The following is a 19,427-nucleotide window of genomic DNA, read 5'->3' on the forward strand; positions in this document are numbered from 1 at the left end:
AAAAAAAAAAAAAAAAAAAAAAACATATCATAGTAAAATTAATACCTTCTCAGCTTCGCATCGAAGCTAAAAAACATGTAACATTCCCAAAATATTTGGGAACTAAGATTTTTTTTTTTTTGGTGGGGAAGCTTTGGACAGAATAGTTTAAATATTTTTAAAGAAAATTTTAAATATTTGTATAAAGTTTTAAAAAATATATAGAGAGTGATTCTAATATCACTAGCCACTCAATTTACGTTAAAATAATAATTTATGTGAACAAGTTTTTTATTACTTTTTTAGTTGAATATGTATCTTTATTTATCTTTATTATTCTATGTAAAATAAATTTTAGGTCTATCCTTTATACCTTAAAGGAGTGTAAACTTTAGATAACTAGATTATTAAATTAACTAAAAAGTTTTATTTTTAAATTATTTATAACATATGTAATTCTATATATATATTTTATTTAAGCTTGAAGAACGTCGTCTAAGATAATTCTTTATTGTAACTTTTATTTAGCATTATACTGTATTTTGTATCATATTTTTTACTTTAAAGGTATTTTTATAGTTTTTAGCTTATTTAAAAACTTTTTGGAGCATATAAGGCAAAAATTACTTTTAGCCATGAACATTATTAATATGTACTACTTTTTTGTTACGTTATATATACAAATGTACATATGCACAATCTGGGGAGTTAATGAGGATTTAGCCTTCAAAAAATGATGACAATTATCTGTATTTTTATACAGAAATATTTTTAAAGAAGTAAAAAGTTAAATATATTGTTATAATTGCAGCAATAAAAAAATATTGTTTAAAAAAAACGGTATTTTTAAAATGTGAAATAGTTTTTAAACAATTCATCTTTTTTTTTATGCAAAATTAAATAAATGTACATATACAAAAAAATTAAAATAACTTTTTACAGAATTTTTTAATTTAGAGCATTTTAATAGAATACTTTTTATTTTAAGTGATTTTATAGAGCATATATTGATATTTCACATGTTATTTTAAACTTTTTTAGGGAGTTTTAATTAGTTTAAGAAATTTCTATAAGATAATTTTAGAAGTTTTTAAAGATATTTCTAATATTTTTTAGACCATTAAACTCAGGTCCGACTCATAAAATATAAAGTAATGAATCTAAAAATTATTTTATAAAAGATAAATGAAGATACACATTTAACTAACAAAAGCAATAAAAAAAGTTTTCATAAATATTCTTATTTTTAATTTATGGTTTCCTGATTCCTTCTGCACTGGAACACAGAGTTTTTTTATTACAGTAAAAGCGCACGTATGGTCACCTATCCGTTCATTTACGGCGGTAGATGCAACTTAATACTATAGAGTTGTCAACAACTAGTATTACCATCGCTCAACACTATACACCTTAAATTAATTAGTTGATAAAAAAATCTGAATAAATTATAAATCTATATTATTCACATAATACACAAAAATATCATTAAAAATATTACTGTTAATAAAAATAATAAAATTAAAAATAAAACTCATTCATAAAAACAAAGTATGGCTTTAATTTTTAGGAATTTTATTTAATCTTGAATATGGGTTTCTAAAAATTAAAATGCAATGAATTTATTAAAAATAACACCAGCACACAAAAAAATAAAAGTTGTCTATACTTTTGACCTACAGACATGTATTTTGACTCGTTGAATCCGAATTTGAAGTCCGTTTGGCCCGGTCACCCTTCAGATTTGAGTAAAATGCAAAAAACCAAAAAATTGCAAAAAACTGCAATCAAAGCGATGAAAAAAATTTTGTGGACCCTGATCAAGTATGATTTTCATGTATTTCAANGAACCCTGATCAAGTATGATTTTCATGTATTTCAATTTACTTAAACTGAATCTGAACGTTAATTAGCCTGTTGAGTCGTCAACATTTAAAAAATAGCAAAAAAAAACCAAAAATTGCAATAAATCGTGAAAAATCGAAATTATTGAGATGAAAACAATTTTTTGGATTCAGATTGAGTATGATTTTTATGTATTTTATTCCACTGAATTTGAATCTGAAGTTTTCTTGTCCCATTAACGTTTTAAAATTTAAAAAAATCTCAAAAAACCAAAAAAATCAGGAAAATTGTAGTTATAAATATGAAAAAAAATTTATAGAACACGATTAAATACTTTTCTTGTATTTTTTCACGCATAAAATAGGAGTTTAGAATATGAAAATATAAAAAATTGTAATATTTATAAAAAAAATGACTAGAATGAAGAGAACGATTTTCTCGAATTTTAACCTCTTTATGCGCGAGATTTTTTTCCTTAATAATAAAATATTTAAATTGCAAATCAAATAGATAATTATCTTATGATATTAGTAAAAATAAAAAATAATTTTTTTTTTTGATTTTGACTTACTAAAAATAAGGTTTTAGTATATGATATCATATGATACCATCGTGCAATATTTGAAAAAAAAAATATTCATATTATTTAATTTTATCTAACATACTTTATTTTATATTAAAAAGAAAAAAATTACAAACATCAACTTTTAGAAAAACTTCATAAATTATAATCATAAAATTAAGTTCATAGAATATATATAATAAAACAAATTTTAAAAGATCAATATTGAATAATAATAAACAAATAATATTTAAAAAATTATAAATAAGACTAGGTATTTTTCTTAAATTTCAGACTTCTGATAACTTCAGTTTTTTAACTGAATATAAGTTTTATAACATATTTTAAAAGTATTTAACAAAATAATATATACTGTAGTCAATTTTTTATTAATTTAGTGTGAAATGCTCTCATACATTCTGGACATACAGCACATTCTGAATCACTAGGGATTTCTAAATCAAAAAAAAAAAATATATATATCTTTATCCCTGAGATCTATTTTCAACTAGAAAAAAAAACATCATAGTATAAATTGTTATTATTTTTCATATAATAGGCACAGTGGTATCATTCAATACCACATGGTACCTAAGCAATTTCGAATACATAACAACATTATATTGTTTCAATATTGCCAAATATGAATAGATCGTACTATATTATGTAATAAAAGTAATTAGTTATAAATATACTTACATTATTTGATCGTTAATTATATATAAAAAAAAAGTAAAATTTGACTTTTTCAAATGCACAAAACAGTTTCGCGTTTATTAATATATCTCTTTCAATGATAACACAAATGATAAAATAACCAAGTAGACCGATGCCTAACATTCCGTACATTAAACAAAAACAATAATAACATGGCTACCACAATTTTCCGATTTTACATAAATTATACAATTTAGTGGTATCATATGATGCCACCGTGCATGAAGAGGTTAAAATTCGAGAAAATCGTTCTCTTCATTCTAGTCATTTTTTTTATAAATATTACAATTTTTTATATTTTCATATTCTAAACTCCTATTTTATGCGTGAAAAAATACAAGAAAAGTATTTAATCGTGTTCTATAAATTTTTTTTCATATTTATAACTACAATTTTCCTGATTTTTTTGGTTTTTTTGAGATTTTTTTTTATTTTAAAACGTTAATTGGACAAGAAAACTTCAGATTCAAATTCAGTGGAATAAAATACATAAAAATCATACTCAATCTGAATCCAAAAAATTGTTTTCATCTCAATAATTTCGATTTTTCATGATTTATTGCAATTTTTGGTTTTTTTTGCTATTTTTTAAATGTTGACGACTCAACAGGCTAATTAACGTTCAGATTCAGTTTCAGTAAATTGAAATACATGAAAATCATACTTGATCAGGGTCCACAAAATTTTTTTCATCGCTTTGATTGCAGTTTTTTGCAATTTTTTGGTTTTTTGCATTTTACTCAAATCTGAAGGGTGACCGGGCCAAACGGACTTCAAATTCGGATTCAACGGGTCAAAATACATAGGTCCGTAGGTGGGTCCGGTCAAAAGTACAGACAACTTTTTTTTTTTGTGTGCCGGTGTAATTAATTCAAATTAAAAACTAAATTTATTTTTTAATATATCATACCATTGAATAATTAAATGTTTACTAGGGTTTTCAATAAAATAAGAATTTGAATTATAAAATCGCTAAAAAAAAGCAAAAATGATGAAAAAAGGAAAAATGTTTATAAATCGTCAATAGATGCAAAAGAAAGCACTTACAAATTTTATATATGAAATCATCATGACATGACATAAACATATATAATGTTTTACTGCATTATATTTCAAACAATAAAAATAAGCAAATGCTATAATTATATCATTTATTCAGTAGGGACGGGACTTATGTCCCAACCCATGCTTATAACTTTTGAAATAATTAATAATATGCTTCAATATTGTTTGTAATAATTTATGCACTCTTAAATAATGTTACAATCAAATTTTTCATTATTTGTTAACAAAAATTTTTTTTTTCAATTATTTTGATATTACAAGATTGACATTTTTTTAGATGTTTTCCTACAATAATGTTGATGGATTATTAACAACTTACGTCATTTATATATTAAGTGATAAGCATTTTAGTACTTTGAGTGGGTATGTAGTGCGATTAGGTACAGCTGATACTGGCGTATATTTATAATGCATATTTCAAAATACTACTTTTTAGTCATTTTTGGTGAATAAAAGTTAAAATGAGGGTTTTATCAATAACAATCGTGTTATACCCATAAGAGAAGTTTATTTATTGGTTTTGGCTACCCTGTAAATTCGTTTTTGTAATTCTGTTAGCGGTAAATATGAAACGTTCCTCAGTTCAGTGTAATCGATTGTCAGGCAAGTTTGTTTACTGGTTATGTTTTGTCAATGCCGAATCGTGTGTTTTAACGATTTGGATCGTTAATAGCTTTATTGAAATAAATTAATGAAAAATAAAGCTAAATAATTTTTGTATTTTGATGTTCGCAATTTTGTAATTGTGGAATTTTTATCATTACGTAACTAGAATATATAAAGCCACGAAAATGGTAAGTTACTATTTATTTATAAATAAACTTTTTAGTATGTATATTCATTTTTAATCGAATTCTATATTAAAAATTCTTTTCTTATTAAAAACTACCATTGAATTAACTAACCCTTAGGATAATTACTTTTATTTTATGATTTTGTCATAATTCTATGTTAAGTATTAAAAATTTTATATCATAATTATAAATTATGATTGATGTCTTAATTCTTTATTTTAGCCGGTTACCAAAAATAATAAAATGATGCAGCACATCAATTACAGAGTGCGTGTGATTTTACAAGACTCTAGAATGTTTATTGGTACTTTCAAAGGTAATAAAATATTTTGTCAAAATACAGTAAAATATTAATATTTTTTTCCATTTTAGCTTTTGATAAACATATGAATTTAATTTTATCGGATTGTGAAGAGTTTCGTAGACTAAAGAGCAAAGCCAAAGTACCTACTATGCCAGCAGAACCAAGAGAAGAAAAACGTGTATTAGGTTTTGTATTGTTACGTGGTCAAAATATAGTTTCTATTACAATTGAAGGACCACCTCCTCCAGAAGAAGGATTACCTAGAGTTCCATTACCAGGTTCAGTAGGTGGTCCTGGCTCAAGTCGAGCTGCTGGTCGAGGTATGCCATCAGTTATGCCAACTGCTGCTACACCAGGTAATAATTTTGTACCGTATTAAATATTTTTTTTTTTTTCGAAAAGAGTAATCTCATAGTAGATAAAGTTGATTAACATATTTGAATGATAGTTGATACATCTTTTTGAAAATAATTGTATTGTCCAGATAACATTATTTTAGTATATTCACAATGTTGAACAAATTTTTGACTTATTCTAATGTTTACTAAAAATTATTTAATAACTCTGAAGTTTTGTAATTATCAATTAACACAATCATCTTCTCATCTCTTTAATTTCATGTGTATATAATAATAATAAAACCATTGTAACAGAACATGAAATCAAGTCTTACATTTTTTTACAGGATTACAAGGACCAGTTAGAGGTGTTGGAGGTCCTGCTCCAGCTGCAATGGCACCTACAAGAGGAGCTCCAGCTCAGCCACCAATACGTGGTCCTCCTATTATGGCTCCACCTCCTGGAATGATGGGTAGGTTATTTTCTTTATATTGATAATTTAAGGATAGTAATAAATAAATTTATAATTTATTAAACAATTATGTATGAAATAAACTTTCTATCTATCCACAAAATCTTAATTCTTACATTATTGATTATTGTTAAAATTTGAAGGTACTTTATAAGATATGTTGGATAAAATTAACTTGTTAAATAAGTATCATTTAAATTTTCATACGCTTAATAAATTTGATTTTATTGTAATTTGTTTAAAATATTAATAAATTTGAAATACATTCTTAGCTGGTATGCCACCAATGTCTGGAATGGGACGAGGTGGACCACCTCCTATGCCAACTAATAACATGCGTGGACCTCCACCAATGATGAGAGGTTAGTATTGATTAAAATTAGTAATGATAAAATTTCTTGAAATTTTCAATAATTTTTTATTGTATTATTCTAGGGCCTCCGAGTGGTCCTCCTAGAGGGTATTAGTGAATGATCAATTTATTTGTAATGATTCAACAAAATTCATTTCATAATTGCAGTATATTGATAATCCTCCAATGCTTATACAACAGTATATATTAAGTATTTTATGCCATTTCCAGCTATTGAAAAAAAAACAATTTTATTATTAACTAAATATCTCTTGACAAATAAAATATCCTTATATTTAAAAATGTAATATTTTTAATCATATTCTAAAAATAACATATTTATTACTAAATTATTTTCCAATTTAGTATGTTCTTCATATAATTGTATCATTTTAATCTGTTAAAAATTCAAAGTAACTTATGTTATTTTAGCATTATTCAATCATTTAAAGTATACAAATTAATTTGGACTGTATAATCTAAGTAATATTTGTTTACAACTCTAGTGCTACTTGTGCACTATATTTAAGTGGACACTTTTTGTAAATAAAATAATAAATTTTACACTTTGCATTAATTTTTTATTGAGATTAATTAGAAAAGAAGTGAATAGCGGTTTTTAAATGAGAATGTATGGTATTCATAAAGAGGATATAGAAGTGGAATGAAAGGTGAAATCCAATGTCTAATTTCAAATATTTAGGTAATTACTTTTACAAAATGTTAAGTTTATCTTTAAATAATTTAAAGTTCAGATTATAAATGTACACTGTACATTGTACAGGTTACTTCTTTTAATATTATTATCGATTTCTCTTAAAATAATTTTGTTTATTATTTGACTTATTAATTATTAAATATTTTTTAAATTTATCCATTAAACCTTATAAAAAGTGCAAACTTGATTTTTTTAAATGACAATATACATATTTAACAAACTTATGAAATAAAAAACTATTCAAATAAGAAAATGACTTGTTTATAACAACTTTTGAACCAGTACTTCGGAATTAACTAATATTTTTAAATATAGAGTGGAAGAAGAGTATGTCAGAGTAATGTGTAATAATATAAACAACATAACCCACATCTGACCTCTACTAAAAATGCAAAAATAATTTTCTTGTTAATTATTACTTTAAGAAAAATTGAAAGGTTAATATTAAAAGAATGATCTGTATAAATCTCTTCTTTAAAATTACACTTGTATTTATAAAATACTCCATGTACTAGCTACTAATGCTGTTACTTTGATAAAATTTACAAACTAAAAAATCTATGATTTTAAAAATTATCAGTTTGTGTAATTAATAAAGATGATAATTAAGAAGTAGGGTAAAACAGGAATTATTTAATTAGATCATTTTTAAAAACTATTACTATGAACAATTTACTTTTAAATTATTTGTTAATCATTTTGTAAAACTCAAAAATATATTTTTCTCTGGAAATAAATTGAGTTCTTAAATGTTATAACTAATTGTGTCACTAGAACAGTATTAATAATTATTGATTATGCAGTTTCCTAAAAATTTGATGAATGAGATTGAATATTATATTTTCATTCTAATTAACTACTAAATAGTCATAATTTAAAAAAACATAGAATTGTCATAAAACCTAAAAAAAAAGACATAGAAGATTAGATAATTTTTCACTGAAACAATTTTGTTTTTCAATCTGTGACAAAAACCCATTTTAGCAATCTTATACCAAGCACTTTTTAAGGTAAATCGGCAATTTATAGAACTAATCAAATTTTATAAAACAACTTGAAAGAGGAGCTAATTCTGAAATAATGGACAAAACATCTCAAAAGTTTTATTTGATTAATATTCTTTAATTTTTTTTTAAGGAATTTGTAGAATTATATATTTCAATACCTAACAGATAAACTACGGAAATGTATTTTTTTAGTCTTGTAAAAAAATTAACGCATAATTTATGTTCTTAGATTTGAATCGGATTAATACAAGTTCAGGCACAGGGGTAATAGTTCAAGGAGTATATATAAGTGCTTTTAGCCATAAATATATTTATTTATGGACCCTGGTTAATTAAACGTATTTAAAATTGATAATTTTTCAAGTTATACGAAATGAGTTTTCTTGTTTTGTTTATAATTAGTGATTTTACATTGCATTATAATAGATTTTAAATAATCGTACAACAAAAACTTAACAATGGTAAAAAAAAAGATGAAAAATTAAATTGGTTTTATCGAGTTAAAATAGAGAAAAAAAAATGAGAATCTTAAACAATAAACAACAATAATTTCTTGGGATTGTTTTCTGAGCTAGGTTAACAACGACATTATATAGAGCATAACTTAAATAATTATTTCTGTTTATCATTAAAACTTGAGTATACAACTATAAATATTTGAAAATTATTTATAGGGAACAAAAAAAATTCCCAAGCTCTTTAACTAAATATTAAAAATATAAATTATAAAATTGTTAAAACATCAAATTTAATGCATAGTAATTTTAATTTAAATTTGCTGACTCGATGTTGTTATTTAAATATTATTTATTAAATAGCGCATGAAAAGCCAATCGGTACAGATAATATACATAAATATGGAACAAAGTTATATGTTTACATCATAAAAATAAAATTTAACATTTTAAAGTAACATTAAGTTGTTCTTTAACATGGCTAAAGTATTTTTGTAAAAAATACGATGGAGAATCATAATTATAATTTTGAGTTAATAAATAAAGCATAGAAGGTCTTTTTTAATTATTAGAAAGAACAATGAAGTTACTTGTTAAAATATTAGAACAATTGGTTATATTTTCATTAAATTAAAAATCAAAATTAAATGACTATATTTTTTTTTAATAAAAGGGTAAATATCTTATAATATGTTAAATAAGATAAAAACTAAGTAATTATACGCTCTCCTACAATTCCCTGTTAACTGTCATTGGTACCCCTATTAAATATATTTTTAAAGAAGGTACACTTTATGTCAACACATGTATTATATTTTTTGGCACTGGTATTGTTCCCGCTCCCCTTATCACAGTCTTACTCACCTATACTAATTGATTTTAATTTCTAAATGAATATTAAGTGGTCATCTTTATAAAATGGTTTTTTGAGTTCTATATAGTCTGTAAATAATACTTATTTTTACAAATACTTTAAACATTGCAACTGGATAAAATTTTTATCAATCACCAGTACTATTTATAATATAATTTTTCATTTATACCATATCTTTAATTAAAATAATTATTATTTGGATTTTTTTTTACAAAATGTCATATTGATATAATTATTGTTAATTATTATTATGATTATTTATATATTATATTATTATAAGCATAAATAAGCGTAAGTTGTGATATATTAATGAAACATAATAAATTATTTAAAATACTAAAACATTTTAGTTTTGAAGTCAATAAATAAAGTTCAATATTATCACTACGTTTGAGGGATGCTAACTTATTACTTAATATTGTGCTATTTATTGCTTGAATATGTGACAATACAAGTATTAAGCGCCACACAAAAAGGACACAATAGGCCAATGTAAAATGGGTTCTATGGTATTATTATTATTGTGATTAAAAATTTAATAACAGCCAAATGCGATTGTTTGCGTTGTAAATTATAATAGATGTCTACAGAGTATAATGTGCTTTTGTAAATGGTAATATTCGCTAATATCCTTTAACCAATAATCATTAAAATTTCAACCAATTACATTAAAATTTGGCTTAGGGTAATATTTAAATTCATAAATCACATTTATAGATACCTCACTTTTACGTTTCAATTGACGCCTGGATTTACAATTCATAAATCCAGTACAATTTAAAACTAAGCTCCCCCAAAAAAATTCTTCGCTCAGAATCAATAATTAATACACAACAAGAAAGTCAGTAAACATTACTACTATAATAGTAACGGTAACTATGATATAATTACTACTATAGTTATGTTCAAATATAAACGAGGTGATTTATTTATAGATAACCACTTAATTTATCCTAAATTTATAATTTTGAGAATTTATATTTGTTATGTTTAGTATTATTTATTATTTATTCCTTATAAGGCAATTAACTTTATTTTTTTAATAATAACATAAATATTTTAATAGATAAAATATTAGAAATGTTACCACTGTGTGTTATTATTAAAAAATATAAAGTTGTTACCCTTACAAGGTAAAAGGAAAAGCCCTTAAAAATATTTAATGACTTATAAATCAAGACATACATACAACTTGAATAAGCCAAAATTTTTAAATTGAAAAGTCATATACTAATTAAGCGACTTATTTCTCGTCACAAAAATGTAATAAGCAAGGCAAGCAAAAAAACCAAAGCCTTGAAATTGTACCTAACCCAACAATATTTACTTAGTTTTCATGGGGATTGTACTACCCTTTTTTAAATTATCAAGATCAGTTCCTAATGTTTTATGTATACTAAATAAAAAAAAATACATAAATAAAAAAATGACATTCTTTCTTTTATTTAGTAATAGGATTTTTATAAAAATAAATAACGACTAATATTGAAGTGTTGACAAATATTTTCTGACTTTTTGTTCAATATTGTCAAAACTTATGTTTACTGTAATATTTATTCTTATTATAATTGTTTAGTAAAAATGTGTTTTATCACGTGTATTTAACAGGGTAGTAAAAACCATGTTTAAGAAAAACCTGTTTAAAACGTCTCATAAGACCAATACAAATTTTAAAAAATAGTTCAAAAAATAACAACCCTGTCTTTTTACCCGCTTTCGTTAATCATCCAAAATTTTATTCGTCCTTAATAATTATAAACGATGTACAACTAATATTTGTCAAGGACTCCTTTCGAGGGAACTATGAATAAATATCCTTTCATAAATATGGCACTGACACATAATTATCTTAGTTGAAAATCAAAACACTTTTATTAGCTTTAATTGGCATCATCATTTACTATGATAAAAAAAATATACGAGGTGTGTTCAGAAAATAAAGGGAATTTTTAAATTCCGCGGGTTTGGAAAGTCCGATTATCAAAAAAATGTTGTCATAATGTTGGGACCACATGTCCCTAAAGTATGATAAAATTTTCAGCTGTATTAATTTTTTACTTTGTCAGTGGTAGCCGATAAGGTCAGATGTGTTTTAAATAGATCGGCGATTTTAGTTTGTTAAAAAAAATAAATCAAAGGATTTATATCAAATTTTGCGTAAAAAATGAAATAATGTACAACAAAGTGTATGAAATGTTAACAAAGGCCTATGATGAGTCTGCCATGAGTAAAACAAGGGTTTATGAGTGGTATTAGTGTTTCAAAGATGGACGTGAAATATGACGAACACCCAGCACATCAAAAATCGATGAAAACATGAAAAAAGTGAAAGAAATGTTTATAAACAATCACCGAATCACAATCAGTAAAGTTGCTGCTGATGTTGAAGTTTCGATTGGCTCATGCCATAAAAATTTTTCGAACGTTGGGTATGAAACGAGAGCAGAAAAATCTGTTCCAAAATTGTGGAATTTTGATCAAAAACAATAGCGAATGGAAGTTTTTCAGGAGTGTCTTAATGAAATCAACGACGATATAGATGACGAACCATGAATTTATGGATAGGACGGCGAAACTAAGGCACAATCGTCTCAGTGTAAGCATTCTGGATCGCCTAGACCGAAAAAGGTTCGACAATCAAACGTGAAGGTTAAGTTCACTATGTTTTTCGATTTTAATGGCGTAGTGCATCATGAATTCTTGACCACAAGGTCAATAAGGAGTACTGCCAATAAGTTCAATGCCGTTTGTGTGAAGCAATCCGAAAAAAACGCCCGGATGTATGGGAAAATAATCATGGTTTTCGCACCACTATAATGCACTTGCTCACACTTCATTGCTTGTTCGTGAATTTTTAGTTAAAAACAATACTATAACGATACCCCAGCCTCCATACTCACCAGACATGGCTCCGTGTGACTTTTTTCTATTTCAATAAATACAGAGGCCTTAAAGGGCTGTCGTTTTACAAGCATAGATGACATTAAAAGCGCATCGCTGAATGAGCTGAAGACTATCCCAAAGATCGAGTTTAAGATGTGTTTTGAGGATTGAAGAAGGGTTGGTACAAGTGCATAATATCTAATGGGAACTTTTTTGAAGGCGATAACATACAAATGTTTGTAGACAAACAAATAAATCATTTTTTCAAAAAACGAATATTCCCGTTATATTTTGAACACAACTTCTATGAAAATTCGGCTTATCATAACCGTTATGTTATCACATTATTTTTATAGGTTGGTATACAATGCTCAATGTTACTTAGGTCTCTCTGGAAGAGTCCTCACGACGCACGACTATAGAATGTACATCCATCGATAGCAATGCATGGCGCCGGCCACAACTGACATAATGATATCTGCAGACTTGGTATACAAAAAAAATTATTCTAAAATCTTAAATTATATTAATACATACATGTAAAATTAGTAATTATGCAGGTATATATTTCTGCTAGTAATTACTAATCACTAATGAAGTCGCATCGATTTGAGATTTTTGAGGCTACAGTTACGTCATGGTGAATGATTGCCGCGGTAATTAAGCGACGAGCTGCGGCTTGACCAATGCACTTTACCGCTATTAAACATTTACAAGAATGAACTTTTTTACTAGGAATTCAAAAGATATGATACGACGAGTTCACACAATTATTACTTTAGACCGGCATCGGTATTTTAATACAAATATCAAACTCTAGGAATCTATGCGATCATATGTCAAGGTATCTAACGCCTAGTTAGCATTTTCAAGTGACCTTCAACGTTTTTCAATAAGACGACTTAACAAAGATGTTACCTATCTATGACAACTTCCTGGTACTAAAATTTTGACTTTAATATGAAACTCTTTATTTAATTTTTCTCATTAAACAATTAATTTATTTGTCAAGCTTACCAGAATAAGATTTTGAATTCATCTTAGTCTATAATTAATATCATACTGGTATAGACTAAACTTCAATGGTGCATTAAAGATTTAAATGATTTTTTTTTAAGAAAAATTATCATTAATACCATCAAATCATATCTTATTCACGTAATTATTTTTTAAATTTTCATCATTAAGATTATTTTAAGTTTGTTTGATAGAATTCTAAGTTTTTTTATTTTTCAAATCAAATTTGTTTCTCTTTTGATACGCTGGTTTATAGTATATAATTGGTATCTTTAAACGTGTGTATCTCTTTTATGATTTTCTTGAGGATTTGCTTAATGTAATTATTTTAAGCTCTAAGCCTATGCCAAGTTTCAAAACCTCATTTGAAAATATAATGTAGTACAACTTAAAAGGTAAATAGATTATAAAACTTTTTAATTTCAAAAAATACACATCTAAATATTGTATACAAAGTTTCTTTAACCTTAGTTGCAAAATAATATTATAAATCAAACTTAAACATCATTAGCAGGATTTTATTATCTTTTGATATATGCATAATGTTATAATAAGAAAATTACAACTTTACAGACTCGACAAAAATACTGAAAACATTTCAATTACGCTTAAGAATAAAACTTTGTACCATTTCTTCGTATATAAATATATATATATATATATATATAATTCATAAAGTAACTTTTATTTTCAGTGAATTTTGCTATTTTAAAAAAATGTGAAAGTTTTTCATGTGGTTTCGTAAATCCAATTAGGTTATGCTCTACATATGTATTATTTTACAATGAGTTTGGTTTTCACTTACGATAAATAATTTAAAGAAATACAGTTTTCTCATGAATAGCGCATGTCTAATAAGAAGTTTCTCTATTACAGAATGATTCTTTTAACGCTAGCCATTTAAATTCATTTAAAATATTAAGTTATTTGAAAAAAAAAAATGTTCGGCCTTTGTTAGTTACATATATATTTTAAATTACCCGTTATAAAATAATTTTTAGGTTTATCCTTGATATCTTATAGTAGTTTCAACTTAATCTTTTTTAATGGAAACATACATATAAAATTAGCTTATTAAATGGGAAATAATTTAATTAAGAAAATGACTGGTCGATAACAACTTTTGGATCAGTACTTCGGAAATTATTCACCTTTTTTAAATCTAAGAGGGAGGAAGAACGACCAGGAAAAATTTAATGATAAAAATAGCAGCACACACTCTTCAACTAAAATTATTACTTTAAAATGTTAATAAATAAGAAAATTTGAGTGGTTAGCGATAAAAGAATCATTCTGTATATACTCAAAAGTAATTCATCACAAGACTGCGCATTTTTGTTTAATTTTACTGAATACTTTCTGAATAATCAAAATATTTTCCACTTGATTTTTTTGAGTTTTAAAAACTATAATTTGTTTTCTTATATTTATGTCTTATTCAAAAAAATCGATGGAATATGAAAAACCATGTTCAAATCCTATGAAATTTATTAACAACAATTGGAAGTCGGGTATATTTATTAAATAACTAGAAATATTGAAAAACTAACCAAAAAATGCACAGTTAATTAATTATACAATAGCTGGCGCAATACACTACTGTTAAAGGTGATGGTTTTTATCTTTGGCGCAAACGGTCCGTATGAATTCGCTGAAAATCTCAATGCCTGGTTAATTCGGTGTAAATGATTTTATACGCCGCCACTGTGTTATCTATGCAATAGATTATGTAATAAATCCATTCGATACTCAACTGTAATGGTGTACTTTAAGGATTTTTCTCCGCCTGTCCGATGGACACTTCCTGTACACATTTATATTGTGTGTGTATTATGTACGTATATATACAATGCAGTAATGTTCCGTGCCGTAAAAGTCGATACAATCTAAAGTATTACGCCCGACCAGTCAGCTAATCTATGACGACCATCGCGTTTTAATGGGCACCCTTTGCCAATTAACTATATGCGACAAAAACTTTTCAAAGTACGAGAGGAACTCCTAATTTCCTGTGGCAGTAAAAACGGGAGATAAAAAGACCGTTGAACTCGATACTCAATACAATTCAATATTTCTTAAAACCAAATACGCGTTTAATGTAGTGTGTTACAATAAAACATAGACGTTTATGTGAGTTGTTATCGACCCAAAATTGATTTTCATTTAGAAAATATTTTTATCGTAACAATACTACGTATCGAAAAAAGTTGTTTTCATTTAATTATTTTGAATTATTAGAAACAAGATCTGCAAAGTATTTTTAATGACTCGATAAACTTTTTTAATACTCTTTGACCTCTTCAATATAACATTTTGTTAAGAAAAATTTACATTGGTCAGAGGCAGACCTTTTCTTTAATTTTAGTTTATTACAAAATATGCTAAATATTTTAATTATAACTTAGAATATGGGCACAGCTTTAAGGATGTTTTTTTTATGAATTGATTTTAAATGGCATAAATTATTGTTGAATTATTCATATTCTGTTATTAATAGAATTTTCATTCTATACGATTTTATTTAAGCAAATTAAAATGATTGAAAATTAATTGAATTATTCCGATTGAATTATTTATTTTAGAATGTTTATTATCCTATTATTTGATAAGGAATTTATATGGACGAGTTAAATGTTTAATACTCAATGTTTTACACATTGTAATTGATTCTGTACTTTACATCTAATGACGTTTGCATTCTGAAAAACGATCAGACGCATTTTAAGACGTTCTACTCTTTTTTTCAACTTTAAATTTAATTAGTCATGTTTTATCAATTACCTTCATTTACATTGTAAAATATTTATATATTAGCACTGTTTTTATTATTTTTTTATGCGCTGTTCTCGGGGGATAACGAATTAATTAAGTACTTTGGGGTTATGTATGGCGTATGCAAGGCAGGATCCGTTAGGAATGGGTTTTGGCCTCGATTCCTACGCTAACATTTTATGTAGTATTATGAGATCAACGCGCTCAACTTGGTCCCTAAAAAGGACCGGCTTTAATCTCGTTTTACAGACCCTCATCTCACGTTTACCTGCCACATTCACCAATGATAACGTTATTTGTGTAAAACCTTAAGGACTCTTTATTCTCATTATTTTCAAGATATTTAATCCGAGTTGAACGTGTGTTGTATTAATATACAGTTTATTTTGTCGGATTATACATAGTCGTAAATTATCTAAAATCAACTGTACATAAGTTCAAACGAATTCACATGTTCGCAAAAACAAAAAAGTTTCCTCTTTCGAGATTTTATGAAATGAAAACACAAGATTGATCGACTCAGATTACTGGCTGGTGTATACATTGAGTCAGCACAAAAAAATGGAATTTAAATTCCCATTAGACTGTTACTGCCTCACAGATACTTAAATCCTTTCACATATTGTGTTTCGTCATAGTCAGTAAAACAAATGCGTTTTTAACTACAAAAATTGGAGTAGATTATTTTTTGTATTTTATATATTAAAATACATCTGTATTAAATATCGGTGAGTTTCCTTTAAATCCGATAGAAATTACCCGCGGCGCGTTATAATAATTGACGTTAGTATGTGAAAAATATATAAAAAATGTATTTTTGCTCTAGGGCTTAACATAAAATACAAAAACATCAATACAAGCGTTAGATAAATCGTACTTGACCTGCAGATGTTGTGGTGGAGTATTAATTTTGTATTCAATCGGCGTGCTGAATGTTAAATTTATATGTATATATAATATGAAACAATAATACAGCTGATGAAAATAGGGTGTCGCCAGAGGGGAGTTGAGATTTTTTATTTTTTTTCGACACTGTATAATTCTTTTTTGTTTCCATCTATAAAAATAATATCTTCTTAAAAGTTGTAAAAAGCATTTCACCGAATTCTTCCAAATAAAGTTGTCCTACTACAAAGACTATCCTTAAGCACAAAAAACAGAACGAAGAAACTTCAAAGAAATAAAGATTGTTTGTTTAATTTACAAATACTTGTTTTTTTATTCAAATAACACAAATACTTTCCAATCATTATTAGTAATCTCATGGTTAATATTTATATATACCATAAAATAATAATCGACGAATTATTATTTGCAGACATCAAACAATGGAAAAATCTACATTTGCGTACTAAGTTCATATTACGAACAATTCCCGTGGACTTTTATTTTATATAACAGCTGTTATTTATGCTTTATTCTTTTCTTATGTAGAGAAATTATCTTAATGTTTGTGTTTTTTAATATCAACTGCTTGATGATTTGAATTTAGATTTTGTAAATGTTTCATTACGCAGACTTCAAAATTACTTTGGCTCGAATTTTTTTCTTTTTCCCTTTGTTTAAATAAATAAAGTGTATACAAGTTTTTTATAAGAATTTTTTAAATAAATCTCTGAGGTAATGGTGATGAATTTTAAATAATATTTTATATCCAACTGTACTCTAATTTAATTGCTTTCTTTAGTCCTACAGATTTATACAAAGGCTCGAACAATAATGGTACGATTATATTTAGCTTCGCACCAACTATTGTTGCACACTCAAGATAAAATATAAAATTTGAATGCAGTCCATTTGAAAATATGAAACTATAATTATGATTAACGAAAGAAAACACAGAGAACATCTAAATATTTGACTAAAATTAATTTTTTTCTCATTTATAAAAGTGCTATCTAATAATAATGTAACTTCAATCGAGTGGCTTTATAAAAAATAATAATGTAAAAATTATATCTAACAATTTCTCAAAAAAAAAAAACAAAAATTAAAACGCTAATGCATAATATTATATTTAGTATCACTTTAAAATAAAAATGTTTTGATTATTAATGGTAATAAATTTTCATTAGAGCATTTTAGTTTTAAAATTGTTATGTTACTATTTGGAATTTATTATTTTATGTTGAGTTGTCTTACTATTTAATCAACACAATAAAAACTTCAGAATAAATAGATATTTAATGAGTTAATCAAAAATTGAGAATTAAAAAAATTGCGTTTGACCTTTTTTTACTCCAAAGCATCAATTGATTTTACAAAGTTATAATACTTTGTAAAATCAATTAATAAGGTGAGAATTTAAAGGGAAATTTAATATTATATTAACGGTGTTTTTAAATCGTTTATTAAAATATTTGATGAAAAACTTAATGTTGTTGTTTTCGTTTCATATATATACAGGGTGTTCAGTAAGTCAGGAAACGGGTTTCTATTGTTCTCATTGATACAAACAATGAGAACAATAGAAACCCGTTTCCTGACTTACTGAACACCCTGTATATATATAAGTATCAGTTATAAAAATACAACAAAACATCGTTAATAAAGCCACAATGTTACGGTAATTCAAAATGTAATACAAATTGTTGAAAACTGTATAATTAAAGTGTGAAACTTTACTCCCCCGACAGTCGTTGAAACAAAACGCCATCGTTCATTTAAGTAGAATGAACGTTTTTTATAGACTTTTGTTACTTAAAGAAACAGTTGTAAACAAAATAATTTTACTTATTACTCATTTGAAATTGTGACTTTTAATAAAACTCCAATTTTTATAATAGACAATATAAATTGATTAACCATAACTGTAAGCTATGAACTAAATGTTTATTCCGATTTCAACAGCCAGTAGTCAAGTTGTCCAAACAATTTTATGTTTACCGAAAAATATTTTATTTGTAATGACAATTCATTAATTTAAAAATAATTAAAAGTAATAATTACCTGCATAAATCCTCCTTGACAATATGTTCCATTGACCAATACACCAAACTTGAATTTTTTAAATCTAATTCTTAATATGTAATCTTTTGGTGTTCCTTTAAAGGAACGAAATCGGTAAGAACAATAAAGTGGTTTTCCAATGTTGAATGGAGTCACTTCAGGACTAGTTATATCTTCGTAGATGTCAACAGTTTTGTTGCAGTGATCAACTCTACCTAATAATAAAGAAAAAAAATATAATTAATTATTTACAAATTTTAGCTTCGATGCGAAGCTGAGAAGGTATTGGTTTTACTATGATGTGTTTTTTTTTTTTTTTTTTTTTT

The 19,427-nt window shown here is 25.7% G+C and overlaps 2 protein-coding genes across 5 annotated transcripts in view; one reads left to right on the forward strand and one right to left on the reverse strand.

Moving 5' to 3' along the window:
* Positions 1-19,427, reverse strand: part of LOC126905181 (uncharacterized) — a 45,642-nt gene that overhangs the window by 14,951 nt on the left and 11,264 nt on the right. For all 4 annotated transcript variants that reach the window (XM_050684667.1, XM_050684666.1, XM_050684665.1 and 1 more), the window contains exon 3: positions 19,102-19,316. In XM_050684667.1, the coding sequence (XP_050540624.1) occupies positions 19,102-19,316 (215 nt within the window). The remainder of the gene's footprint in view (positions 1-19,101; positions 19,317-19,427) is intronic.
* Positions 4,753-7,637, forward strand: LOC126905184 (small nuclear ribonucleoprotein-associated protein B). The gene is made up of 6 exons (XM_050684674.1): positions 4,753-4,959; positions 5,182-5,275; positions 5,332-5,619; positions 5,949-6,074; positions 6,347-6,436; positions 6,510-7,637. The coding sequence occupies exons 1-6, from the start codon at positions 4,957-4,959 to the stop codon at positions 6,539-6,541; spliced, it is 633 nt and encodes a 210-aa protein (XP_050540631.1). The 5' UTR covers positions 4,753-4,956; the 3' UTR covers positions 6,542-7,637.

The sequence above is a fragment of the Daktulosphaira vitifoliae genome, unplaced genomic scaffold, assembly GCF_025091365.1.
Source record: "Daktulosphaira vitifoliae isolate Bord-2020 unplaced genomic scaffold, ASM2509136v1 Scaffold_4, whole genome shotgun sequence".
NCBI classification, from domain to species: Eukaryota; Metazoa; Arthropoda; class Insecta; order Hemiptera; family Phylloxeridae; genus Daktulosphaira; species Daktulosphaira vitifoliae.

Bases quoted from the DNA above. Each gene is read 5' to 3' on its own strand.
- LOC126905184 (XM_050684674.1), top strand. The intron at 5,276-5,331 runs GTAATAAAATAT...TTTCCATTTTAG, and splicing joins GTTTATTGGTACTTTCAAAG to CTTTTGATAAACATATGAAT. The intron at 6,075-6,346 runs GTAGGTTATTTT...ATACATTCTTAG, and splicing joins TCCACCTCCTGGAATGATGG to CTGGTATGCCACCAATGTCT.